This window comes from Haliaeetus albicilla, chromosome 27, assembly GCF_947461875.1.
Source record: "Haliaeetus albicilla chromosome 27, bHalAlb1.1, whole genome shotgun sequence".
NCBI lineage: Eukaryota > Metazoa > Chordata > Aves > Accipitriformes > Accipitridae > Haliaeetus > Haliaeetus albicilla.
The window spans coordinates 5816674-5844569 of record NC_091509.1 but is presented as its reverse complement, the minus strand read 5'-3'; the positions used below and the strand labels follow the sequence as shown (position 1 = coordinate 5844569).

Here is a 27896-nt window from a genome sequence, read left to right as displayed (position 1 = left end):
ATCACTCTGAGTCACCTGTGTGCTGAATCAGCATGTGCTCTCAAGTTAATTCAGAAGACCAAAACTTATGGTAGCTTCACATCATGCTTTCTACTTCAAGACTCCAAAACTAACATTCTTTAAGACATCAAATGTTTTTAAAAAGAGGACCTGAATCTACGAACTGTGAAATATAGGCTTTTATTAAAGGGGAGGAAGAAAAGAACATGAAAACCATACCAGTCATGTTTCCTTAGGATAAAATGCTACACAGCCACCCCCAGTATCAAGTATCACAGCAATTTATGATGCTAAAGGAAAAAAAACATACCCAGAAATCCCTCCCCCAAAACCCACAAATGTAGGCAAACAATGAACAATCTCAAATTATTTATTAGGAAAAGACAAAGTACTGTTTCAACATTCATACAGAACAAATGGTAATAAAACCAGGAAAATAAACTGTAAAAAGTAGGCCCATCACAGAGGATTTGGGTTATGACAAAGTAAATGAAATCCAAACTTCATTCATGCAAACAAGCAGTAAAGAATTATTTACAGTTTTGATGGGATGAATTACAGCATTGGCCATATTTGCGCCCCAATCAAATGACTCAGTGACATATTATAGGGATCTAATCTGTACATTCAATAATGAGAATCTATAAAAAGAAAAATAATTTAAACAATTTACAAGACCTGTATTACAGATGGCATAAAGGTATCATTTACAAGAGCTGTATTAACAGGTGACACAAAGGTATTAATCAGTAATTTATGAATAAAAATTTGTAGCACATATTTTTACATCACATCTTCAGTGTCTGAACAGTAAACAAGAAAGTGGAGACATAACATGAGTGCAATGTAAGAGAATAAGGCAACTTAACCAAATGGCTCCTCAGAGAACTTCCATCCTACAAGAGTTTACAATTTACAAATTTGCCTGTCCATTTTACTAACTAAAACAAGTATCTGAAGACAGCAGTTGGTGATTAGAAGGCCTGCATACAATGAGACAGTAGATGGAAAATTAAATACTTGTTTGTTAAAATGCCAGCACTCAGGAATGTAAAAAAGTGCAGATTATCAAAAGCCCTCTATGTCCTATCTCTATAACATCAACACACTAATCTTCATGTTCTAGATGTTTTAATTTAATACATCTCAAAATACTAATTCACTAGTCTTATAATTAAATTCTTTTGTAATGCACAATCTGAAACTAATATACCTCCTCCCAAAGCTTGTATTTACAATCTTCTTAAATTGATGCTAGAAGAATTGTGAAATGCTAGCAATTTATAGCAAAGATTAGCAACTGACACACCATATTCCAGTTTATTTTATAGGCAAGCCTAATTAACACATTTAGCTTTTAATATTATTTTAAATGGGTATTTTTGCTTTTTCAACAACTTCCTCAAATGCTTACAGTAACAGCTGATTTTCTTGAAGTTTTAGCAGAGAACAAATGCCAATCGTGTTCTACTTGATACAATTTGCTTAAACAGCTACAATGACAAAACAATATGAAAGATAACACTGAAATCCAGCAATGAAAAGTCATCTGTATCATAATGCGCAACAGGAAAGTTGTGGGCCTTACAGAAAGCAGCACAGGAAGCCAAACCTGCCAATGACTTGCCACGTTAACAAACACAGTCCACATACTCTAAAAAAAAAAAAAACCCAAAAGGGAAATTTGAAATAAGGCCAAAAAATATTTGCAAATGATAAATTTTAAGTCTGTCAAAAGGACCAGGCTATAAATATTTTATTTACAGTTTCTATTTAGAATCTTTATTCTCAACAAATGATTTAGCACCAGCAGGAATATGCAAAGTAGCATTACCAGGCAGAAGACCTCGAGGCCAAATCTTGCTCATTAGTTTAAAACAGTCCCCGTTTAAGAAAATCATCTACTCAAGTAACTGAAGTGAGCAGGATCTGGCACGCAGTTATGCAAACCTAGACTGCTCAAACATATTCCATTAGCACATTAATAATTACATATATATTACAGCATCTTTTGAGATGTTTTCAGAAAGTGTGTTTTTAAGAATACTTAATATGCTTTACATGTGTGAAGTAAATAAAACTAATAAAACAGGCTTCTGCAGACTTTTTTTAAACTCAAAGAATTAGTAATTTTATCAACAGATTATAATACTGGTGATGTACTTTGGAATATATCAGTAAAACTTAAAGAATGTAAGCAGGGAATGATCCCTGTATACTGTGATACTTCTTTAATCTCCCATGGTCATGTCTGAGGACTTAATTCACCCATTTTATCCACAATGATTGTAAGCCTGCCCCCCTATCACTGTGCGTTAACAGGAAATGGAAAAATTAAAAACAGTAACTGTATGTGTCAAGCGTGTTCCTAGCTCTGCACTGTGACCTACAGGTCTTGGTCAAATACTTCCAATCTGACCCACAGATTTTTGTTCACTTTTTAACCTAAGCAAAGCTCTGTTACATATTACAGGTTTTCTTAAGCCTACATAATCCAAAAAAAGGATGTAGAAAGCCCTGTCACTAGGAAAACACTGACAAGGGAAAGAACTAGTCTCGTTAGGTGTGCAGATGGACTCAGTATAAAAAGCTGACCACAACCAGCTCAACAGAACTGCACTGACCTTCATCTCTGTTCTGAACTAAACTGTTTCCTTGGGATTATAGCCACCTACTATCCAGAACGTGAATAGTGAAAGTGATATTTAAAAACAGGTTGAATGTAAATTTAGGCATTAACGTAAGTTAGTGACTGAAGGCATTAGACACCATCTAGTCTTTAAGAAGCACAGATTTGCTCTAGATAAGACACTTTAATTAGTTCCAAATGTTAAAATCCCATTGTTATTCTGAAACATTTAAAAATGAGAAGTTATTGCAACTTATCTGAAAGTAGGTACTTCCTGAAGACCTATACTGGATAGAGACATAGAGTTAGTATTACAACCCTTAAAGGAAATATAGTCACCTTGCATGTATACTACCAACAACTCAAATACAAGTAGTAATCTCTGTACTACTGAAGGAATATTTAATCCGTTATGAGAAGCCAGAAAGGAACTTTTGTTCTTAATCTACAGGCTGAGATTAAGTGGGACAGCATGGTCTCATATTCTTTCCACACCGTAACTCTTAAATTATGAACGGAGGTGTTGGCAGAAATCACACAGGTGCTTGCTTGCAGAACATTAGAGAGAGGGAAAGATCTTCAAAAGGCAGGTCAGACATCTGAACAGCCTTTGAAAATCTTGACTATAAGACAGTATACCAGTGCTGCTTCCCTCCAAACTGTTAAATTTATTGAGGCTTTACTAAAAAGAATGAAAGTGTTTATACTTAAACCTCTGCTAGCTTTAGTAAAGAATGCTGAGGATGTGTTCACTCCAGCTTGCTAAATACTCAAAATGTATTGTAGAAGAAGTTCCCTTCTTGTTCAAATTGCAGTTACCCTATGTAGAACTAGAAAGGTGAAAGTCGTTAAGTTTAATAGCCATACCAACCTGGAATAGCTTCATCTAAAAATGAACTTCCTTGGCCAGAAATAATCTGTACTTATCTGACTAAAACCACATGATTTTTTGGAAGATACTGATAGAATAAAACTGTGTGTAATACTTAAAAAGATCAAGCTGGAGGGACGAGACCAAGAAATGCAGAAACATTACCCCAAGATAAGGGCTACAGGGATAGGAAGCCAGAAACCTGATGCTGTTTTCCTGGCATCTCTAGCTACACTGGATTGAAATGATCATCTCCATGGCCAATAAAATTATCTGCCATTTCTCTGGTAAGCAACACTGGTTAGGAAACCTCATGGATAAAGTCCCAGTACCAGCAAAATTGGCATTATATGAAAAAATTAAAAAGGCACTCACATGGCTGATTGAGCTGAAAACGATTACACATTCAAAATGAGCTTTATGTTTTACTTTAGAAGAGGAAATAGCACACAACTTTCCTCTAGAGAAGTGGTTCTACTTGAGAAGACAGAAGTAGCCCTGAGAAATCCCCAAATTTTCTCTACTGCAGTACATCACACTGAATCAATTCACTCTAAAGCTGCTTCAACCAGTTAGCTTCAAGGAAAAGGAAAAGAAATGGCAAGGGGGAAAGTAAAAACAGAGAAGATCAGGAAAAAGCAAGTTACTTCAGTGATTTGTATAAAAGAAACAAACCTTTTCAACCTATTTAAAACAGAATTTATATGAAAAGACTTTAAGGCTTATCTTGCAACTATTCGTGATGCCTAGCATTTTATGTGGTGGTAGAGTCAATCTTTGGAGACTCTAGTAACAAGTTCTAAGTTGAGAGAGAATGAGATGAAAACCAAAGATGTGGCTTAAATACGGGACCCCTGGGCTTTACAGTAGGGCTTGAAAACTTCCCTGGTTGCTCTTGTAATAAGTAACAATTGTGCTAATAAAACCAGCAAAAGGAAGCCAATTTTTTAGAAGCTCAAGGGAAGTAAAATAGAGGTAGGGCACACTTTTTGATTCTCACAGTAGTTTCTATACAGTACAGCTATTCAAGAATTACTCCATTAATTTATTCTGTAACTCTCTACAATTTACTTTAAAAATGTATCTTAGGTCATATCAACTTCAAATGGTTTAAAATAACCACGGTCGTTACGTAATCATCTTCTACATGTGCTTCTGGTTAAATATACAAGTAACTTCTAACCACTGCTTCAGGAGCAGCTCTCTTTCCGTATCACAAAATGAGAAGTGAAGGAGCAATAAATATGGTCTAAAAGAACTCTTTCTAATCAAGCTGTAGTATGCGTCTTAAAGTACCTCACTTTGCAAGGAAAATACGCAGTTGGTTTGCAAAATTTTCAGAAGGCTGTCAAAACATTCAGAAAATTAAGTTTTTACAGAGTTTTATAACCAAATAAAAGTTACTTTCTATAGTCAATTGTAACTTAAAAGGAACGGTATACAGCATTTATAAAGACATTCTATAAAAACCATACTCACTTATTTTCTGAAGTGCTCTGATTTAGCATTAGATCAGTTGAACTATGAGTGTAATTTTTGTTTGTTTTTTTAACATCTAAAATGAAACATCAAAGAAAGCACAATGGAAATGTAGTACGAGTATCAGGAAAAGCAACACTAAATGGAACTGCATTTGTGATTGGCATTGGGCTTAATGAATTGGCTACTCTAAGTTACTGTACCCTTAAAGGACCACAGAAAATTAAAAAAACAACATATGATGTTAGTATGGGGCTTTGAATTTTAAGAAAAGAAAGAGAAGACTCAAAATAACACACAGAGGTTTCTAACACAGTAGGTGGATGTGTCTGTGAATACAACACAGCCATGCTGTGAAATACTCGAGCAGTTTTAAAAATACCTTAAAACCCCAGATATGAATGTGTTCTAGTCTGGTTGCTCCTCATGCACTTATAGGAAAAATTTAACATTAAAATGATATCATAAAATTGGGTAGCTCTTGAGTCCACAAAGAGTCATGTAGCTAATGACTGTATAATATTCTTAGAAGTTTAAGATCTCATGCCCTGGCTTCAGGACTAAACTTATTACAATAATCACAACTGTAAATTTTAAAAGTATACAGAAAAACCCAAAGATCAGTTCCAGAGTATGGATTTTATCCCAAGGCCACAATTTGATTAATGGTTCCATATTGCAAGTGCACTAAATATTGGTCCGTTTGGTGCTGCAATACAAACTCTGATGCTGTCACTCAACTTTCAAAAACAAACTTCCAAATCCAAAAGCAAGCTAACAACCTTTCATTTTCAACATCTAATTAGATTCTGATCAACTCTTATAAAATTAAGGGGAAATCACATTTTCAAATTAGTAGGATGGGGCAGAAATTTTCCAAACCTCCACAGAAATGAGCCAAAGCATCACAATTATAAGGTCCCATATTTAGTCTATTTTATAAGTATTTCTTCAATTCTCTAAGGCTTTGTGGTACCTTTACAAATAATGATGCATGATGTCAGAATTTATAAGAGAAACAAACAAACAAAAACAAACCAGAAGGCATTTTGGAAGTCATGTCCTGAAAAAAACAGCACACACCCCCCCCCCCCCCCAACCTGCCTTCATTTATCATTAAATTCTTTTCCAAATCCAACCAAAGACAGAGGGGATCTTCCCAAAACAACAGCTGCATCTTCAAATAAATGAAGAGGGAAAGTGAGTATCTTCACAAACCTTCAAAACATCAACTGCTTAATCTGCTGCTTTGGCTGATTTTTTGTGTTTCTATTCTTCCCACTGAAAATCAAAGCATTCATATTACTTCCATTACACATAAAAATAAAATAATTACTGTTCTTACTGTGGGAAGCAATTGTTTACAGTTTCCTCATCTTGTAGATAGTACCTTACTGTTTTTAAAGTTGTTTTCTGTAAGTACACATTGGAAATTGTGCTCCTAATATATTATAACTAATGAAAATAATTTTTCATTCATCAATTATATACAAAACTGATGAGCCTAAAGCCTCAGGAGTAAACTTGCAATATTTTCATGCTGCGCACTTAAAGGTTTGGCATTCCTTCTTCTGGAAGCTTGTTTTCAGAGGATGTATTGCATATTAAAAGTTCAATACTGGCTACATGTACCCAAGGAACATATACGATATCCCCGAACAGTTCACTTTTCAAGGCCCAGAGTGAAAACCCCCCTCCTTATAATGGCAATATTCAGTAGCTAATCACTTCTTAAAAACAGTTACAGAAAAACCTGCTATTTTTTTCTCCCCTCCCCAGATTTAGTTCCCATTGCCGTAAGTGTCATTCAGGTGGAAAATACTTCAGTGTAGTGACATCTGGTACCTCAACTGAAATTTGGCAGCCCAAGAAGAGCACCAACAGCTCCAAAGTATCCCTGTTCAAAACAAAGAGAAAAGTATTTCAGGTTCAAGTAGGGTATTAAATTCTGCACTATTCACATTTCAATGACAACAAAGCATCTGGTGGACCAATGCTACAGAAAGACCGCCACAAACTTTCAATATATAATCTTTCATAATAATTTTTTTAAAGCTTTGCAAAACAAACATTTTATCCTTCTCATCTAGCTTAACTTTAGATTTTACCCCAAGCCTCCCCATACACTGCAGGACTTCTAAGACATGTATCAGTGACTCCTAAAACACAGAAATCAGGTTTGGTTTGTTTTTCCTACAGGAGCTGCATATCTTGGTTGTCAAAGGATCTTCGATATCCATGCCAACACTGTTCCTAAGGTCTAAGTCAAAAACTTCTTAAACTAACCACACCTCACATTCTTTAAGAATTATGTCCAAGCTTCAACACCATTTTTTGGGCTGTATACTCACCTGCATACAAAGAACCACGTTCTCCTGCTGGATTACTTTTCCCCTCTGGGGAAGCAAGATGTTCCCTCTCCCTACAACTATGAAATATAGAAGTGTTTGGAATCTACACTTGACCAAATGCAAGAATTTAAAATTTATCCAAGAAAAATCTGAAGGGGCACAGAACTAACAAGGAACCATTCTGCTATTACTGCAGACACTAGCACCAAGACAGACTACTGTCAGTCTCAGGATAAGCAATAAAGGAAAAAAGTTGTGAGAATCAACTGAAGGGGAGATGAAATGCTGTAACATTTGCAGACCAACAAACTGAGAACAAAATTTGCCAGCCCAGTGCCAAGAAGCTACAAGTCTCCCAACTGCTGCACCTGTAATTAATACTGGTTGCCTATATTTTAACCAAAACAAGTCAACTCTCTCAGCATTACCTACTGATCTAGATTGCAGAAGCTGCCCAAAAGCAGGGTAGTCTCAGAGCATAAAATCACTACGACTTTAACTTGAAGGTGTTACCTGTGGTTGCATGAAAGCAGTCCTTGTTAAAAGCAGTCTCAACTTTCAGGATGTTGCTCAAACTCAGCTGAGAACAATACAAGTATTTCAACGGCCCATGCTTTAGATCTCTCTGTAATCTTTTGAAATACAATACTTACTATTGTTTCCCTCCAAAACCAAGGAAAGACTGCTGAACCTTAGTGCAGAGCTTAACATTTTCTTGTCCCTCTCCACAGATCTATAGCATGAACTGAGATACCCCAAAGCGACCAAAGTACTTCCCTGGCAGAGAAAGCTGTCCCCAGAGAACCAATACAGTATGACAAACCTCCTTTTATTTTCAATGCTTACTGAGTACTTGGATGTCTCAGGATATCACACATATGAGAACTACTCAATACACGCATTTTTGATTTATGGTAAAACAATACATACTGACAAGTGAACCGCGGCATACCTCATGTTCTAGGAACAAGGCCTTCAGCTGGCCTTTTGACCAGTAATCCAGTGCATATGCAAGAAGCTTCATTGACAAAGTATTCACACGTAAAAAATTGCCAACAAATACAACTCTGTTTATTTTCTAAAAAGAAGAGAAAAACAGCAAAGAATTAAGTCTTTTCACTGTTTAATACAGCTTTCAAAAATTAAGCTATGAAAGAACAGACTGTCTCGGGCAAGGAAAAAAACCCCAAACAACCAAAGCCCAAACAATCCACAATTAAAACATGGTTCCAAAATTTAAAACACAGCATACTTGGCAAAAAGGAAAAACTCTGCAACCCTCAAGAATTAAAGGACTTAATTTACAGTGAAGTTGCCTTTGTGTTTCAAATTAAGTGAGCATTTTCAGTAATTAAGCCAAAGAAACAGCCCAACTAAATGTGAAATTAAATGAAAAATACTTATATTTGGTAGAGAAGACTCAATGCCTTCATAGCCCTGTACAATGCTGCTTGATCCATATGCAACAAGGCAGCACTGTAAAGAAGCCGAAGACAGTAAGACATAACAGATGTTCCTTTCATCTTCAGACCTCAATATACCTCAGCATAACATTAGATTAAGACTTAAATACTAGAAGTGAGCTGTGAATTTTAATCAAGTCAAATGTAAAAAAGTGAAAATCGTTTGACTTTCCCCATTCACTGAAATAAATTCAACATTAAGTGGAAGCAACCTTGAACACTGGCTTAATGATATAAGAGCAAAAACCAAAGAAAATTTCATTGTGTTAGTGCTTAAATAAGTGCTTAATTACATTAGATGAATACACATATCCAAGTTTTTGTAACAACTAGTATGACAATTCAACCTGTAGTCAAATGACTAACATGCAACTGTTTTTCACCATCTTGATTAGTTCATAGTGAAGACAAAGTAAACACACTGTTAAGGCACCCAAACATAATTCTGCTCTAAAGCAGGAAGCCAAAATAATTAAATCCATTTTATCTTTATACAGCAATTCAAGGTATTAGTTTGTGTATCCCCATTAACTATTTCTTATAATTTGTAGCTCTGTGACATAGTTGGAATTAGACCCCAAAAAATTGGAATAAAGCTAATAAAGCTAATTTGTGCAGTTTACGAGTTCTGATTTGTACTCATTTATCCCCACCCTTAAATATAAATTGCATACATTTGACTCAGACTCAGACTATTAGTATATACCTTCAACTTCACCCTCATTTTAACTCCTGTTATCAAGCTTTGCCATAAAGCAAAAAAGCCAAAATTAACTTAATACGCACAAAATCAACTTTTTTCTCCAAGACAGACATGTGAGAAAGAGAAGGAAACTGAGGGAGAACTTGCAACATTAAACCCAGAAAAATATATTAGTCTGGCTCCTAAGCAAAAGGAGGATTACTGCAGCTGACAAGGTTGTTGATATTTCTGAGACTATCACGTCCATAGATTTCAAGCAGAGCTCTAAATACACTTACCCTTAGTCTTCTCTAAGAAAGCTGTTACTAAACCTCACTTTATCCAAAGCTTGTTGATAATGAATGAGGAAATCCCTGGTGCTGACACCCATACCTTCTATGCCTAAATTCATTATTCTTCCACAGGTTCCTGACTGTCCATGCTAGTCATAGTGCAACTGAATGCATACTGGTTCTGTTCAGCATAGTTTGGAGAAACAGAAGATGGCAGGAAACTGTCTCTGTATTAACCAGTACGAAGACAGGTGTCAAAACAATTTGAAGTCTAAAGAGTTGGTAAAAATTAAAAACAATGCTTAACTAGAAGCAAGGCTTTCTACAAGCTTTAATCAGAGAATAATTTCAGCTTGAAGAAACTGCTGGAGGCCATCAGGTCCTATGCATTGCTCGAAGCAGGTCTTTCAGCAACTTAAATGTTGAAGTTGCTTAAGTCATGTTTTAAAACTCTCCAAGGACACAGAGCTCACAGTCTCTCTCTGAATCCATGTTTCAGGGCTTAACCACTCTCATTGTGAGCATTTTTTCCCTTATACCAATCAGAGTTCCCTTTGCTACAAGTTGCGTCCATTGCTTCCTGTCCTGCTGTGCACAGCTACCTTCTGCTATGTACAGCTGTACCTGGCAGTGTCTTCTCGGTAACCCTCTCTAGATAGTGACCACCATTCCAGGCTTCAGCTTCTTCTTCAGGCTTAACCTGGATCCCTCAGTGTTTGCTCATACGTTAAGTGCTCCAGGGCAAGGCCCTGTCTTGGTAACCCGTCTGTTACACTTGTTCTAGTTTGACAGTGCTTCTGTTTTGGTGATAGTGGTGGTTGGGGAGCAGGGGGAAAGAGGTCATGCCCAAAGTCATCACCTCCTCTGAACTGCTGGCTATGTCCTTGCTAACGCATCTCAGCACAAGGTCAGCCTTCACCATTGCATGTGTACACTATTGATATGTGTTCAGTTCAACTTGCCTGTCAACACCCTCCTCTCTTCTGCAATGCTACTCCCTAGCCAGTCTGTAACCCACCTTTTGCTTTTGCCATGAGGATGCTACCCTAGAAGATTAACAAGCTGTTCTGGGCTCCTTATGCCATTGGGACAACCTCCCACAAAATCTTGCTTCCTAAATCCCCCCCAAAACCTGAATCCTGTTCTACTCAAGTCCATCTAGAGTCTCCATTCTCCTACTTGCCTTCTTCACTTTCCTCAGGATCTTAAACTCTACTATTTCAAGGCTGTCACTGAAATCCCTGACCAGTTCTTCACTCGTGAACAGCAGGTCCAGCACCATGCTTGCCTACTCAGCCTACCTAGCACTTGTGTCAGAATATCGTCCCCAGCACACTGAGAAGTATGGATTGCTTATGATGTGCCTTGTTACCCTTCCAATAGAGGTTGGGATAGTCCCTCGTAGGAAGCAGGACTTACAAGTCCTCTTGTATCCCATGCTGCACATGTTTGTATACAGAGACTTAAGTTGGGCCCACCATCATCCTGGTTTGCAAGGGGACTTCGGGACCTGTCATCACAACATCCTTTGTTCCCCTTCTCCCTCACTTGTCTGTAGGCTTTGGGCTCCATTCCCCAACAAAGCTAGTTTGAAGCCCTCCTCATTAGGTTATCCTCCCCATTGGCAAAGACATCCTTGTCCCACTGCTCCAAAGACAGCCAAAACATTCTGAATCAATTCCTAGTTCTTTAATACTACATGAATTTCTTCATTTCATTTGAGAATGTACTAAAAGGTTTAAAACAATATGTCATTTTAGCAGTCATTTAATCTGAAACCAAATAATAGACCTATAGATAGATCATTTCCTTGTCAGAAGTTTTTACCTCATTTACTGCACACATCCGGGCAATAGACCCAATGTTATTGGTGATGGTGACCAATATGGCTCTTGCAAGATCTTCTTTACTAACAGACTCTCTCTTTTCTTTGTAGATCATATTTCCAAAACTAGAACAGCAAAAAATCCTATTAAGTACAAAGTGATTCATGTGCACTTGAAGTAATTTCTGAATTACAATGAAGAATGTAATTTTTATGCTACAACAGAACTTAAGTCACATGTTTGCTCTTAAGGAGCTCCCATTTTAAGTCTATATTAAGTATAGCAATTTGACAACTGATACTATAACGTGCGTATTTATTCCTTCACAGGAAACAGTCAATCTTGTCACAATAATGACCCCCAACAAAATATTTTTGTTTGGATTGTTGACTTCCATGAAGAAGCATCTACAGCAAGAAGTAGTCTTATTCTTAGGCAAGACTACTCTACAAATGTAGTCACTGTAAATTAAGTTAATGCCTAAGTCTGACTGGCGAATCCTCCAAGTCCTCATGCTTCCTTCCTCACTCACAGAATCTATCCAATCCTCTATTCTCAGAGTAGAAGTAAACTAGAGATGAGATCAATGGTTTTATGATGGAACACAACCCTCTGAAACAGAAAATAAACAGCTGACAGACTGCAATTTAGGTTGTATAAATGAAAAGTTCTAGATTAGAAGGGCATTTCTATTACTATACACAGTAGGTAATTTCTTACGAATTATAAGAAATAAAAAACAAGACAAGAATCCATAGCTATGCATGGTATTTTACCACCAAGGACTCTGTGCCATATCTAAGTCAGTTCGGAGAGCCAGAATCCTGAATATTCTAAAACTCAAATAGTCATCAAAGATCCTAAGGGTCTTAAAAAGTAAATGAGAACAAAAAAATACCTATATACAGACTGAGTTAAGATGTATTGATTAAAAGTGTAAAGTTTGCACATATTAAAACCTCTCAGCATATGCTCTCTCAACAGGCTTGGACTCAGCTGGCTGGAGAGGGAATAAAGTTACTGTGAATTAAGACCTCTTACTACTGAATAAGAGCAAAGATTTAATGAACTCACTTATGTACATATTAGTTTCACTCCCAAAGTTTATTCTGCTTACATTTCTTAAGGGTAGAGAAACTGTAACTTCACCAATAATCTTCCCCAATGGACATAAAACTTGCAGCTATGACAAAAATCCTTTGTCATTGGCAGTAAAAGACATTCATTCTCATGGTGCAAACTGCTTACGTTCAACAGCCTTCATAAGTGAGAAAAGTAGTTAAAATGTTATGCCAGGTGCCTGTACTGACAATCATGTACCAAAAAACGCAGTCTCTCAAAAAAAAATTAAAGAGATACTACTGTAAGAGCAACACAAATGCCATCTACCACTCACCTTCCCTCTGGACAACAACCCTACTAAAAGATTCTAGGAAGTCAAAAAGTAATCAGCTTTGTTTTTCCTCTGCACTTTGTTCTTGCCACTCCTGTGATCACCTCACGTTCTCTGACTCATGTAAAACTGTATATGACATATCACACGAGGTTTCTTCAATACCTAGCTAGCAGGCACCTATGGTTGCATGTGGCTTTAAATCTTCAGGAAAACTGAGTATATATACTTTTAGGATAAAAATGCAACTTGACTACAATAAAAGTTTGCAAAAAGCAGTTTTCTCAGTATTAATAGTTCAAGTCTTGCTTTTGAAGCCCCTCAAACCAGCAAAAGAACCAACAAAAAGATCTCTTGCTTACCTGGATGCTACAGCCCATCCTGGCAAGCCAAATCTTTCATAGTCTCCTCCATAAATGTCTCGAACCAGCTTGTCAGCATGTGTGCTGTCTCCTTTGGATGCCATTTCCAGAGCTTCTTCAAAACTTTCACAGCCTGTCAACAAACTGCATAAACCAAGAAAGGTCCCTCCACCTAGACTAAGAAGAAAGAAAACTAGTTGCTTTATATATTTCCTCACATCAAAGATTCTTGTGTTTGACTAATAAACAAACAAAGCCCTCCAACTTAGAAACCAAGCTGTCTGCTTTCTTGCTTAAGGTTTACTACACAAACAGCTGTCAATCAATTTAACATTTATATAAGTCACTTACAAGAAGCTAACCATACAGTAAGAGCTAATAAATAGTTATAAACTCTAAAAATGTAAGCTGGAAAACTTAATCAGAGACAAACTCCCTGAATACCCACATCATGGAACTGACTGATCCTTGATCATTTACTGTAAAAGATGTGGGGGCACTATTTATTCTTATGGAGCAAAAGAAACACAGGTTCACTGGACACATTATCAAAATTTGAGACTAAACCTATAAAACTCTCACTATGGAGCACTTCTAGCACTCACTGATTGATAAATAAGATACTAGCTAAGTCCCCTCAATACCAGAACTATGGGAATGGGCTTCAATGAATGCAGCTGTAAATTAAAGATAAAATATTTTTCCATACTACAGAGTGAGGGAAGGAATAGATGGGGGGAGTCAGGGAGAGGAACCACTCTGAAAACAGAAGGCTCATTGTTCCACAGAGTAACAACCCCAGCTTAGGTTTTTGAGTTACCTTGTTCCAGTTACTCTTTTATAATTGTCTTTGGAATGGACTGATAAAATACTGACTCCTGAACCAATGTTAACAACCAGCAATGGATATGGATCATCCAGGTTAAAAGGCATCTTTTGGCATCTCTCAGGATCTGAGGCATTTTCAAAATAATAGCACTCTGCCTGGCCATTGAAGCTGACAGAGTCTATATACAATAAGCCTTTGACAAGGCAGTCAAGCTCATCCAGTTTGTGCAGCTGGAGGTTTCCAATCTGTGTTAAAAAAGAAAAAAGACAGTGTCAACGTGTTCTAACATTGCCTAAACATGCTGCAAATTTGTAAGTACATTTGTACTGCCTAACTTTAAGAAGCTCTCTCACGCGACTAATTCAAGAACTTCAACCCCACTATAAAGCCAAAGAAGAATTCAGAGGTAAATTCTGAATACATCAATTAGCAAATTACTCTTGACTATAAATCTAGACCTCAGACTTGAATCAAGAACAGACAGGCAGTATAAATACCTGCTTTGGTAAGCCCAAATGTAACTTTTGAGATACTCGGACATTAATCAATTGAAAAATTAGCAACATTTTTCATCAATCTAAATAAAGAGTCACCAAATACCCTAGAGACCCCACTGAGTGTCATCTTGGTGAAAATCACACCTGCACATCTTTTCAAGATTTGTGGGTTTCCTCCCCCATCTTAGAAGTCAGTAATTTCTAAGATGTCAGCAGATAAAAACTTAAGATAAAAACCTCAATGGCACCGTACTAACTATCCTTGCAACTTTATTAACGCTCCAAGGACCATAACAAAACCACAGGTCAGAAATTCTATGGGACTTTAGGCTTGTTACAGTTCTTCCTCAGTTTTGCACATACATTTAAGCTGCCATTCTCTCACAAAGTAGAAACACAATTTAACAGGTGCTGTGGATTCCAGGAAGGCTGTAATTTCACACCATACTTAATCTAATTTAACTCTAGGCTTTCACAAAAAGAGTGATCATGCTCTCTCCCTTACTGCAGCAGGGAGTTCCAACAGTTAGAGAGTCCGATTAGGCAGCTAATCCAAGAAAAAACACCCATGAAGTCTATCTCTGAATCAGGTGAGCTGGCATTTAGAAAGCAGCCTGCAGTTAGATTAGGAAGCTGCACAACCAGACCAGGCTGCACACTGCTGACTGACATCAGTACCAGATCACAGCACTGCCAGTCCCCTCCTCTTCCCCCAGATCCCTTCAGCATTTCCTGCCATGGCACAACTGTGAAACTTCACTGTTGAGCAGATCAGGGCACTGTTCCAACATAAAATATTTCTGTGGGGGTTTAGATAATGAATTAGTTCTGTTGTACAAATTGTGACCCTACCCCACAAACAGTTGTACCAGCTCAACACAAGACTGGCACAGGAATGGAAATACAAGCAGATTTTTGAAACTGAACATTTTGTGCTATTGAAAGTCTTCTTGTCTCTAGAAGCACAAGAAGAGGTATGCAGCCACTTTAAAACTAGGACATCTGCACACTGGATACTGTGATAATATTCTTAGTTAGTAACAACTATCTTCAGATAGAAACCGCATCTAAAGAAATGATCAATTTTGATCATCAAGGGAAGAGTCAAAACACCTCGGGAAAACCCCAAACTGCTCTGCAGTTGAAAAAAAGACTGTCTTTGAAATACACATTTTGTCACAGATCTCTAAACAATACACTGGACTAAATTAGTGAGGATAAGCCCACCCACAAACATTGAAAACCTATCATTAAAGACTGCTTAGGAAAGAAAATCCAAAGCGACTCAAGTGCCTCAGCAGTTTAAGCACATTTCCCATCAGAGAAAACACAGATTAGAAAATGGTTAACTTCCACAAAGCTGTCCTGCATTTCACTGCATTAATGGAAGTTTCTAATTAGCTGTTAGCATTAGATCTCTGTGTTTATTATGACGATGTCAGAAAGCATATTTCTAGATTATCATACTTAAGACTGAAAAAGAAATGAATAATTAATAATCTCTGAGCATTCCACAGTTTTTCAAAATACTGCTTTTTTTAAGCCATCATCAGCAATGCTTTTAGCATCAGCTTCAGTACAAGGAAAGATAGGCTACCTACTGTGCGAAAATCTTCTTCAAACTTGTAAGCACCACCGCCGGTGGCACAGAGCACCGTATGTAGTGTTGAAAAGTTTTTATTTCTTCCCATTTGGATAAAAGTAGGCAAATCATGAGTTGGGAATCGAATAAAGTGCAAGTTTCCTCTTCTAGCAAAAATCGTTAAGTCTTTCAGCTCAAGGTGGACATCTCGAATGCCAGTGGATCCATAGGCTACATTGGAAGTCAGATATTTCCGGATGCTCTTCAAGCTTTCAACTTCCTCCTGTTCCTCCTCTGCAGTGATATCAATAGGTTCAAAATATGCAAGTTTCACCAAAGTTCCCCCAATGTCCATGCCAAACCATGGAAAAGCTGTGAAGATACAAGAATCGATCGACTAGCTTAGTTAAAGAGCAAAAGCAATACATGTAACTTAAGACTAAACCAATGCTATACTTTTCAACAAGAAAGACATTAACAAAAATGCTCACAGGAACAAAGAATTAGTACTCATTTCCACTACATGATCTTAAACATCCCTCTGGCTGCAGGTAAAAGTGGAAAAATGAGCAACTCTATTTACACATTTATAATGCTGTCACACATGCTCAGAAAGCCCAACTGAAAACTCCCCAAACCATACTACATCTTTAATACTGCCTCAAACAAAATTCAACCACTTTTTTTTGGGCGGGGGGGGAGGGAACAAAGGATTAAAATAACCTTCACTCCTAAAATAATAGTTTTGACATAGACAAAGACTGCAATGCACACTCATGAGAAAGCAGGTTACACATTATAGCTGACAAAAGCAGCAAGACAGGTGTTTCTCCTCTAACAGTTATCTTTTGCTCTCATAACATGTTTTGTTTGAGAGGGAAACATTAATTTATTTCCATGTATTTTAAAAATTGACACAGTTAAGATGCCTAATTTCTGGAGCTGAAGAAAGCTGTTCATATATCCCTTGAAGTTACAACGGGCTAACACAAAGTACTATTCAGAAGTACATACAAGATAGAAAATCAATATTACTGAACCTATGTTCCACTTTTCTTTTTTTTGTATCTTGGATAGGAAGGAGGAATTTCTGTACTACAAAGCAACAACACTAAACCACAAGTATTTTGTCTTTGACACTTCTGTGGGGTGACTGCAATTCCTAACAGGGATTCCATGGTTTATGTCATCTAGGACCATGATTTGAATATGCCTGTGCCAATAAATCTTCCTTCCATCTCCTGTGTGTGGAGAAACAGATACTCAGCAACCCTACAGCAAAGACAACATCAGCATTTGAGAGTTTCCCCACTGTCATACCCCAGAAACAGTGTTTAAAACTTAATTTGTAACTTTAAGAAAGATCCTGAACATCCAGCTGGGAAGCTTGTTATTTTTATTTCCCAGTTGACACTATAACTTGCTGAACTGTTTGCAGTTTTTGGGGGTAGGGGTTTTTTGCTGGTTTTTTGTTTTGTTTTTTGTTTTTTTTTTAAATATTCTGCAGAGTTCCAATTTATTTCTTCAGATGCAATTCATATTACAGAAGCATGAAACTCAGGAACAAAACCGAAAGATGCTAACATGTTCACTGTAAGATGTAATTACGTTGGACTTACATTACCAGTGGGATTTATCCTTGACAAGAACGGCCTACCAAAATATTTTAATCTATTTAGTCAAGGCTGCCTGCATGCCAGTTCATGTATAACATGAGTGCAAAAGTTAAAAAAAGAACAAAAACAAACAAACAAACAAACCACAAAACCCCACCCAACTTAAAAGTTGCCTCAACTTTCAGGAAGAGATGTCTGGAAAATATTGTCAGATATTAACAAAAAAGATTGAGTCAGTAATCTCACTCTTCTTGAAAAACAAAATTTAAATACAAGGTTAAATTCTGTGAGCAAAATCTAGCTCCAAGTGGGAATAAGGAAGTTTTATAAACCTGGTATCTGTCCTATAAAGTTGAGATCTAAGCATAAGGCGAAGCATAAATTCACATATGAATTGACTTTACAGCTGCATAACTCTGGACATATGAAAGTTTGTCATCTTACTGTTTGACCACAATTAATTGATGATTAATTAAGTGACCTCACTAAGTTTCAGCCTCTTGTCATATACAATGTCACAAGACCAATACCGAAGAAGGGAAGTTGACTAACCCAGCAGACCAGAAAGTGTTTGTAGGAGTCAGTCCAACCCACTCAGAATTTAAATAGAACACTGCAAGCCAAGTACTACCTAAAATACTTTGGATTCTTCCTACTCAGTGGGTCTACTGAATAACTAGGACCTAATCTTCCACAAGAAGAAAGAGAGGGGAACAGCTGAAAGTTCAACTGATGAGCTTAAGGAAGATTTGGTGCAAGTCATGCCTGTTTGTCAGAAGATCCACCACATCCCATGTTAAATGATCCAAAGGCTTTTGCAAATATAGCATTAGTCATCTCTCTCAAAATCTTAAGGTTTATGAATCTTGTATACCAAGTAAAAGGAAGAACAGTTGAACTGTAAGGAAGTTTATTCCATAATTCAAGTGAGAACATATTTTATGCTGAAAAATGGGATCATGCTGTACAGCATCAGTTTTCTGGGTTAACTGAGTGATCTTAACAGCCATTTAAAGATTTTGAGACTGAGTTTTCAGTTTTCACCTCTGCAACAAACCCCAAGAAGTTTCACACTTTTCTATTGAAAATTTGTCAAGATTTGGCTAGTAAGTACATTGCTCAAATTTCATTTGCAAGGTGGAGAAGTTCTGACAAGAAACTGAGCCCATGTACTGTTAACTTAATCCTTGTACCAGCAACCCAGAAGATACTACACAAGGATTCTTGTGTATGTAAGCCACTCTTGATTGATTTATATACAGGTCTAGCCAGGAAAATTAAAGCCATTTCGTTTTCCAAACACGGAAGGGGATACACATACACATATGTATATATGGCAAGCGCACAATCAGTTGAACTGTAGCTGCAATTTTGGGACTGCAGGGATACAAGATTTATCCATGCTTGAGCTACCTTTAAATATTAGAAATACACCAATTCTACAGAGTTAGAACGTAATTGTACATGGACACAACATGGAAACCTTGTGAACTCTTCTATTGCTGCAGCCTTCAAATCAGCTTGCTTTGGGTGGATCTTGGCTCAGGATCCATCCTATCTGGATGCAGGGGAAATGGAGAAAACAAGAACCCATGTGAAAACACCAGTTCCTCTTCCAATTACTGAAAAAGTTATTTCATTTGCAGGATTAAAATAAGGCCACAGAGAGATTCAGGATGGAGGACTACTCAGAAAATATACTATGAAGAGCATGCTCCAGTTTCCCACAAGACTTGCCCTTCAGAGGGCAGCCAGGCTAATCACGGCAATGGCTAAAGATGACATACCTACTTTAAGACATGCCACACATACAGGGAACCTGTGCATTACTTTACACTACATATATGAGCACTCTGCTTAAGGTGATGTTGCTACTCTTTGAGTCATGTTTGAAGCACAAGAGTTGTCACCCTTACATATGGTATCTACAGCATATATACCAGCATCTGTAGCTGGTACAGTCTCTCAAATCCATGAAAAATTTAATTCTGTCAGTCTTGTATTTGAAAGCTGTCTTGGAACAAGACAAAAATAGCATGGCACGTACCTTGGGCTGAGAATATATAAATGATTCTATAAAAAGTATTTTTATACTTGTATCTGTGGGTCATGCTTCTTTGAGTGAGAGATTTAAGAGCAGAATGACGGCAGCACAATCTTTTGAAAAAACATCCCCAGACATCAGCTTGATCCTTACGGCAGTCATAGGTTAAAGAAACATGCCTGGCTGAGACTAGTACCAATTGCATAACTTCGTTCCAAGCTCATAGCTCTGCGGATACCAGGTTTGAGGACCTGCAGAACTGTAGCCATCATTCCACAGCTTCAATTCATGTGGAGAGTCAATGCACCTGCATTAAAACTGGGCTTTTTCTGCAGCTGTATAGGGATTTGGTCATTAAAAGATTTCTCTCAGCTCTTCCTCTTTAAAACTGTTCCTGTTCCTAGGAAGACTCCACAAAAAGTGATGCACAGCTCAGAAATATTCCTTGCTGAGAATTTAACTGCTATTCACAGAACAAATCCAGCATCCTGCCTTTTCAAAGTTCAGTTCCTCTCTGCAGAGGTCAGCTGCAATTTGAAAAAAGAAAAGCAGGAACCGAGCTTTTTACTCAAGCCAAATTGCCTTGGATAGACTACCTAAAACCGCTTCAAAAACATGCATTCTGCTTTTAGTAAGTCAAGCCAGGCTCTATTTAAGAATAAATAAAACACATATTTTTGCTATCTGAGAAGAGAGAAATATGCAAAGTAGAACATAAACTGGGAAGTCAACACCCATAAGGTTTAATACAATACGTCACACTGAATGGAACTGTCTCCAACAGGACAGCCAAAGGACTATCACAATATCCAACCTCCCCAATTCCAAATCCAGAATTTCTTTCACTCCCCAGCTGTGCCAACAGCCACTGTGGTCCCTACGTAGACACAGCAACCAGGAACCTTTGCTATAAAGGAACAGACTGTTCCATACATGCTGTGAAAATAGCTTTGAGAAGCAACCTGCTCAGAGTTAAAAACATGATCTTTAAGAGGATTCCCTAGAACTGCTTCCTGCAATGTAGAAAGGCACTTCCTGCATGGGAAGAGGGCTGTCACAAGATGCTGTGGTCAAGTAATGATGCAGCAGTTCTGCCTAGCAAGAAAACCCATGCTGATGGCTGTTGGTCCTTTTTAAAATTATTCTTTAGAGCTACACAGGGAGGCCTCAATCTCTTGTGTTTGTGCTTTTCAAGTTCTTGGTGTACATAGCTTCTGGCAGCAATCTTAAGGTTACTTATATCTTATCATATAAGGTCTTTATATGCCAAAAGGAAGTGATTACAGTAAAAAGCCTCTCAGGCCAACACAAGCACAAAGGTTGAAGTGTTCTCCTTTTCTACGGGTTCTGCTTCAGCAGAGCAGAGGACCTTCGAAGTTCTCCACCCAAACCACATACTAGTATTTTGACTTTGTACACCCATTTTGGATCCAAAGCTGCAGGAACTACACACTCAAAGACTTAACTACTTACCCCTTATTCAGTCAAGCATAAGGTTCTTCAGTTTAATGCTCTATTTGTATTTACCTTTTAAAGACTGAGAAACAGGTTACTGGTAAACTGTTTTCTATGAACATAATGACACATTAGAAACACAAACACCTTTAAAATACTTCCTTCTCACTGTAAGATAAAATAACAGTCTGGGTCAACGCTGCATTAAATTAACAACAAGAAGAGTAGCTACCTCCTAATTCAAGCAGGCAGCTTTGCACCGTAAAAAAAAAAATAATTCACAGCTGTCAGTGACAGCAGAGAAAAGGCTACCAGATTTTGTGTCATCTTTGTAAGAAAGTTTACATATTATCAAGATATAGGACTGTTGCACTTGAAGTACAACCACAGCTTGGGGAACAACTGCCAAAGCGTGCTGCAGTTTGTGATTCTATATTGGCTTAAAATACAAGACAGGAAAATGATCATGGAATCACATGGAAACTTAAGTTTACTTCTGCCAGCACTGCAACAGTTCTTTATGAAAGTATGCAGATTATCAGTTCTGATACACAAAACTCATCTTCTAATTCAGCTCAGTATGTAGCCTTTGATAACAGAACTAACCTTGATCCCATTCTTATCTGATTACTGACAAGACAAACAAGTTAACTATATAAAACACAGTTAGTGTTCATAAACACAGCAACTTAAACTAAATGTATCTTGCAGTTTCTCCAAATGCATTTTCCTCTACATACATGTATACACTCTTATGCTTCCACTACCTCCCTAAAACATCTGCATACAGCAGAGTAAAAATTAATGGTAAACTCTAACACCTAAATCAGCTAGCAGTCTAAGGTAGCTAACAAGTCCAATGGGACAAGTTAAGAGAAAACACATCAAAGGTTGTTGAACTGCTAAATCAAGTGGGATTAACCTGATGGCTAGGCAGCAAAGTGCCTTTGCGGTACCCATGTTACACAAATGTGTTGCCTATGAGCCTCTACAGAGCAGAACTGCACATCAACCGCCCTTAGCCCTTGAGACACCGGAGAGTTTCTCCTCTTAACTAGTTTTCTAACAGGTTTTTGGTTCAAATATCCCAAGTCCAGCTCAAAATAGATTTGGGCTGGACAGAATTAACACCTGAATTAAATGCATCTGACGTGGGCTGTCACATCCTCCCATTTCCCTCATGGGAAAATTTCTCCATCAAACTCTGTAAACTCACCACACTTTCCCACTCAGCCACCTCTAATCACACTACAGAAAGGCCACATTTACCAGTGGGAGGACAGGTGGTAATCAGCAATTACTGCAACTGCTCTTCATTAGGTTTACCACATCTACAAGTGGATACCATGTAAAGCTAACACAAGCCAAAATATTGTTGCTTTCATCTTCTCCCTCCTTGCTCATTCTGTTAATTTTGTTGACATTTCAGCAGCAGCCTCTTTGGGGATAGCTGCTTTTATTATAGTGAGATACAGCATGCAGAGGCATAATCTAACACTTACAGATGCAAACACAGTATAAACTGTGCCTGGCAGTATTAACACGTTATTAGAAGTACATTTTTCAACTGCAGTGAAATGAGAGCCTGTAACATCTACTATGGGCTACTAATCAGCTTTCGAGGACTACTAAGAAAATGCTAGGATACCACAAGACTAAGCAGCAAGTTCTATGAACAGAAAAATCCCTTTAAAAGATATTCTCCAGCAACTTAAATGGATTTTTTCATCAATTTTACTACACAAATCCTGCACGGGATCACCGTGTCCACAATGACTACATGTGTCCATAGAATCATGTTAGAGAAAATAAACTTAAGATTTTCATCTTTTCTTTATATTGATACAGCGTTTTGTGAATCTCTGCTATGTACTTTCATAAGTTAATGTGTCTCAACTCGCCTGAATGGAAATGCAGGCATTTGCTCTCAAACTATTTTTAATAAACAATTAAAAGAAGCAAACTGTAAGAAGTAACATACACTGTGTACTAAATAGTAAAAGTTTTTGCCTTTCCTTCAGCAGTCCATTAGACTCCACAGCCAAGATGAAGAACTCCACTTCCCCTGAAGAGCACAGCTTGCTGGCACTTCCCTCCTCTCGATTGCGTCGCCTTCCCCTGCCAACATGAAGAGCTCTCTCAGAATGAGTGGCTCCTCTCCTCCCTTTAGACAGATCTCACACAGCAGCAGTTCTGCAAGACTCTTGGCTCTCACGTTTATCATCACCACCCCCAAATAACCTTTGGAAATTTCTCTTATGAGAGCCAGCCATTCTTCCCCATAGGCATTTCCTTAGAAGAGCCATCATGCAACTGCTGGTTGGAAGGGTCCCCTGTAGGTCATCTACTCCAACCTCTCAGTCACACTAGCAGGAAAATTGCCAATACTAGATGAGGTCAACTACGGCTTTGACCAGCTGAGACTTGAAGACCTCTGAAGTTTTGCAAGAATCCGCCAAGGACAGAGGCTCCACAACCTCTCCAGCTTCCACTGCTACACTAACTACTTAGTACAAGGTTTTCCTAATTTGATTTCTGTTATCCTCCTTCAAAATGCCTATCACCTCTCATCACCTGCAGAAGAAATTTAAATGGCCCTTTACTAGCCTCTTTCAAGACAGCCAATCTCAGAAGCCATGTTCCACAAATTCAGCTGCGCTTCTCAGTTTTACAACAACAAAGTATACTTGTCTCCATTTTACCCTCACCTCTCTTATGACAGACATGACACTTAAGTCAGTGCAATCATGCTTTCTTTCATTCTAAACATCACAGATAAAAGTACAGGTAGCCTAAAGCAATCTTTTCAATTCCACTTTGCAGGCTCTCACAACAGACTAATGACCTCTTATTAAATAACGATTAACCATTTTTCCCCTGCACCAAATCTGGCTCCAGCACAGATGATTAAATACTCACTTCACCTAAGAAACATATACCCACTCAGCAACTGTACTGAAAAGTGTCTACAACTGTCTTAACTAAATAATTTGTAACTAGACAGTCTAAAAGTGGTGTTGTGAGCCCAACTCAGCTTGCAGGTCAGTTTGAGCATATAACCCAAATGGACAGCAGTAGTTGGGCACCAAAGCCCCCGAACATCAATGGACTTTTCCATCTTCAGCGCTTTTGTGGATCTGCTCCTCTTCGAACATTCAGGTGCTCTCTCACTTCAGCCAGTGTGACTAACCAGGAGCAGAGATCTGCAGAATGAGCCTAGAGTTCTCTTGCCTATGAAACTAAGTGCTATTATCTTTAAAAAAGCCACTGGCTTCAAAATATGAAGAGTCAAGATGAAACAAACAATGCCATTTGACACTGTATTCTTCCCTTCCACTGCTTATGCAGTTCCAATTGTTTCTGATTCCCATCATAAAACCAACATCGAAGTTCAGGTTCAAGAACTGGAAGAGTATAATTACAAATCTAGCGTATTTAAGCAGTTAAAACTTCTTGGTCACATTTGGCATTATTATTTAAACATGAGGTTTAAATCCACCACTACAGCAAACAAGTCTTTGAGGCCCAACAGAGACAGTTCTGAAATTAGCAGGTTTCTGCAGTAGGAGCAGCCACACTCTCACCATTTTAAATTACCAAGCCACTATAACGTCTTACAGCCAATTACTGCTTCAGAGTCTTGATATCATTCCTTAAATATTACAGCAGGGAAAAATATGCTGTCTGAACTGTACTCTTCATAAATGTGATTACAGTCAATTCAGCGATTTCCACACACTGGCACTAATAAGAGGTGATGGCTAATTGTGTGCTTCACATTCACAAATGTGTGATGCACATTTAGGGTTTCCTTAACACATCACAAGAAACAAAGTATTTTCACAGCCAAACGCAACTGCATGTCTACAGCTATTTCTAGAGCTACGCTAACACTTCCTGTGTTAAAAACGTTTGGTGATTTTCTTCTTGTTGGGCTGGTCAAACAATATATTTAAAATACACACTTTCAATATACTCTCTCAAGGTGTACGCTCGTCATTAGATAGGCACATCATATGACTAACAGTAGGCCTAGCTCTTTAGGACTAAACATCTTTTCCATACAGTAACTCACCCTGAAAATAAGTCTTTAAGTACGATGTCAAAGATAAAAAAGCCTTAATCAGTGGAGTGATACCTGCACCCCTTCCAGCTCAGGTACACCCGTGTAAGTTTGACAGCTGTGCTGACTTGCACAGCTGTGCATCCGTTACACTGGGAAAACACCGCCTGTAGGTAGGCTAACTTTACCCAATCCAGTTCTCTGTTCCCACAAAAACGCCTGGGTAGTCCGAGACGTTTTGTCTGCATTCACCTGGGTCTGAACCACGTTTGTGCCCTCCAAAACAAATACGGTACTCCCGAATAGTAAGAAACGTTATTACAGCTGTGCTTGTTAAAGGGGAGCGTTCAGCGTGTTTTAATGAAAGACTTGTACGCAAGTATTAACACGTATTCTCTCAAAAAAAAATCCGAAGCTGATTAGCCCTTAAAAAGCAAAACCGTAGCAACTGCAGCCGCCTGCGCAGGTGTTCGGGACACCCGTTAAGCGCCGTCTCCATTAAAACCAGCACCCATCCCCCAAGCCCCGGTTACGTTACTTTCCATTCAAAGAGAAGCCCTCCCAGCGCGAACGCGGCTCTGCAAGACCACCCGAGCCCTGCAGCCCCACCGAAGAGGGACGCGCAGGAGCCAGCAGAGAGCCTCGGCCGGCGGCTCCCGAATTCAGAGAGCGGAGCGCCCCGCCGGAGCGGCCCCCGCTGCCCCCGCGCCCCGCCATGGCGGTACGACCGCGGTACGACCGCCGCCTCCCCCCGCCCGGCGCGGCGGAACGCGCCGCGGCAGCCCGCGGCCTTACACGGCTTCTTGGCGTCCTTGATCTTCATGGTGCGGCGGCGGCGGCCCGGTTCGCCGGCCGGCTGGGGCGGGCGGGGCGCGGCGCCGCGCTCGGGGTGGGTCTCCGGCCCCTCGCCTGATGGGGCGGGAAGCGGCGGCGGCTCCTCGGGGCCGGCCCTCGGTCTCCTGATCCGCGGGCGGTGGGCGGCGGGCGCCCGCCTCCTCGGCAGCGGCGCTGGCAGCGCCCGCCGCTACGCCCGCGGCCCGGGCAGGCGCTCGTCCAGCGGCGGCATCGGCGTTCGGGGCTGGGGCGGGGGAGACGGGGCGGGGAGGCGGCGCGGAGCGGCCCTCACGCCCGGCCCGGCGCGACGGCCGCGTCCCGCTGCGAGGCGCCGAGCATCAGCCCCGGGGCCGCCGCGTGGCGCCGCGGAGGGCGGCCCTTCCCGCCGCCTCGGGGCACGGCGGCGGCCGGGGAGAGCGGCCCGGGGCGGCCCCTGCGGGCGGAGGACGCGGGAGAGGCCCCGCTCGGGCGCGGCCGGCGCGCAGGGGCTGCCCGCCGACCGCCGCCGCCGACCGCGGGCCCTCCCTCTCGGCAGGAGGGCGGCCCCGGCCCCCTGCGGAGGCCCCCGGCCGAGACGGACGCGGCGGCCCGGCGCGCACCCCCTCCGGCACAAGATGGCGGCCGGCTCCGGGGAGCCGCGGCCGCGCCACACAATGGGGCCGAGGCAGCGCAGCGGCTCCTGCGCGCCCGCTCCGCCGCTGCCGCAGCGCTGCCCCCCCCCCCCCCCCCGCCCCGTCACGGGGCGGCGCGAGGCGCGCCGGGAGCCGCAGTCCGGCCCAGCCCGCCCCGCCGCGCTCGGCCTACAGCTCCCGGCGCGCCGCGCGGCGCCCTCCGCCCGCCGGTCACCCCACGGCCCCACCGACCAATCGGGAGGCGCCACCGCCTAGGAGGGGCGGGGGCGGGGCCCGGGCGGCTCGCGCGGGCTGAGGGAAGGCGCGCGGGCGGTTCTTGTCAGCCCTGAGGCGGCGGCGGTGGCGGCGGGCCGTTCCTTTCAGCCAGCCCTGAGGCGGCGGCGGCGGGTTCCCGCCGCCCCGGCCTCTCTGCCGCCTCTCTGGCGGGCAGGCCGCTGCCACTGGGCCGCGGCGGCTGCGTCGGTCGTGTGGAAGCGGGGCACGCCCGAGCCCCCCCCAAAGAGGCAAGAGGGGCCTGCGCCGGCATGGCAGCTGCCGCTGTGGAGCCGGGGTGCCAGACTGCGGGGGTGCCGCCCCGGGGTTCCCCCTCTGCGCGGCTCCTGAGGGTACCACATGAACGCTCTTTGACAGTAAATAAAGAAGCTGAAGTTGGTTTTTCATTTTTCACTGACTGTGACTGGAAGTGCTCGCACAACCACACTCCAGCAGCACTTCAGGAAATGGCTCCTTTCATTAGCCGGTGCCTGGGCTCCCATAACTGCGCGAGTAACTCCAGTCCGCAGGAAGTTTTTCCTCACGCAGTACAAGGACAGGCTGACATTTAGTGCCCCGTCACGAGAGTTGTGGAGAGTCTCTCCTTTCTGTGGACAGCTGGAGGGGAGCCTACTGACCGTGGCAGGACATGACAAGGTCTCTAACCTGCTGCTCGCAGCTCTGACTTTCCCAGCAAGAACTTGTAATAGAGCAGACAGCCATTTTTTTTTCCCCCACCCCTC

The 27896-nt window shown here is 40.6% G+C and overlaps 1 protein-coding gene across 3 annotated transcripts; it reads right to left on the bottom strand.

Moving 5' to 3' along the window:
- Window positions 1-354: 354 nt before the first annotated feature.
- Window positions 355-26991, bottom strand: PANK3 (pantothenate kinase 3). 3 transcript variants are annotated; one of them, XM_069772557.1, is made up of 8 exons: window positions 26231-26991; window positions 16277-16629; window positions 14170-14423; window positions 13350-13526; window positions 11596-11719; window positions 8283-8408; window positions 6825-6876; window positions 355-6260 (listed from the first exon to the last, which is right to left on the bottom strand). In XM_069772557.1, the coding sequence occupies exons 1-7, from the start codon at window positions 26256-26258 to the stop codon at window positions 6826-6828; spliced, it is 1113 nt and encodes a 370-aa protein (XP_069628658.1). In that variant the 5' UTR covers window positions 26259-26991; the 3' UTR covers window positions 355-6260; window position 6825. The 3 variants fall into 3 exon arrangements, with proteins under 3 accessions (XP_069628658.1, XP_069628657.1, XP_069628659.1); XM_069772556.1 differs by having other exon boundaries at window positions 355-6876; window positions 26231-26990; XM_069772558.1 differs by lacking the exon at window positions 26231-26991 and having other exon boundaries at window positions 355-6876; window positions 16273-16390.
- Window positions 26992-27896: the final 905 nt, after the last annotated feature.

Coding starts and splice junctions, on each gene's coding strand:
- PANK3 (XM_069772557.1), bottom strand. CDS start 26,258: ATGAAGATCAAGGACGCCAAGAAGCCGT. Junction 13,527..14,169: donor AAAAGAGTAACTGGAACAAG/GTAACTCAAAAA, acceptor CTTTCTTCTTAG/TCTAGGTGGAGGGACCTTTC. Junction 8,409..11,595: donor GGATGTGTGCAGTAAATGAG/GTAAAAACTTCT, acceptor TCTTCTTTTTAG/AAAATAAACAGAGTTGTATT.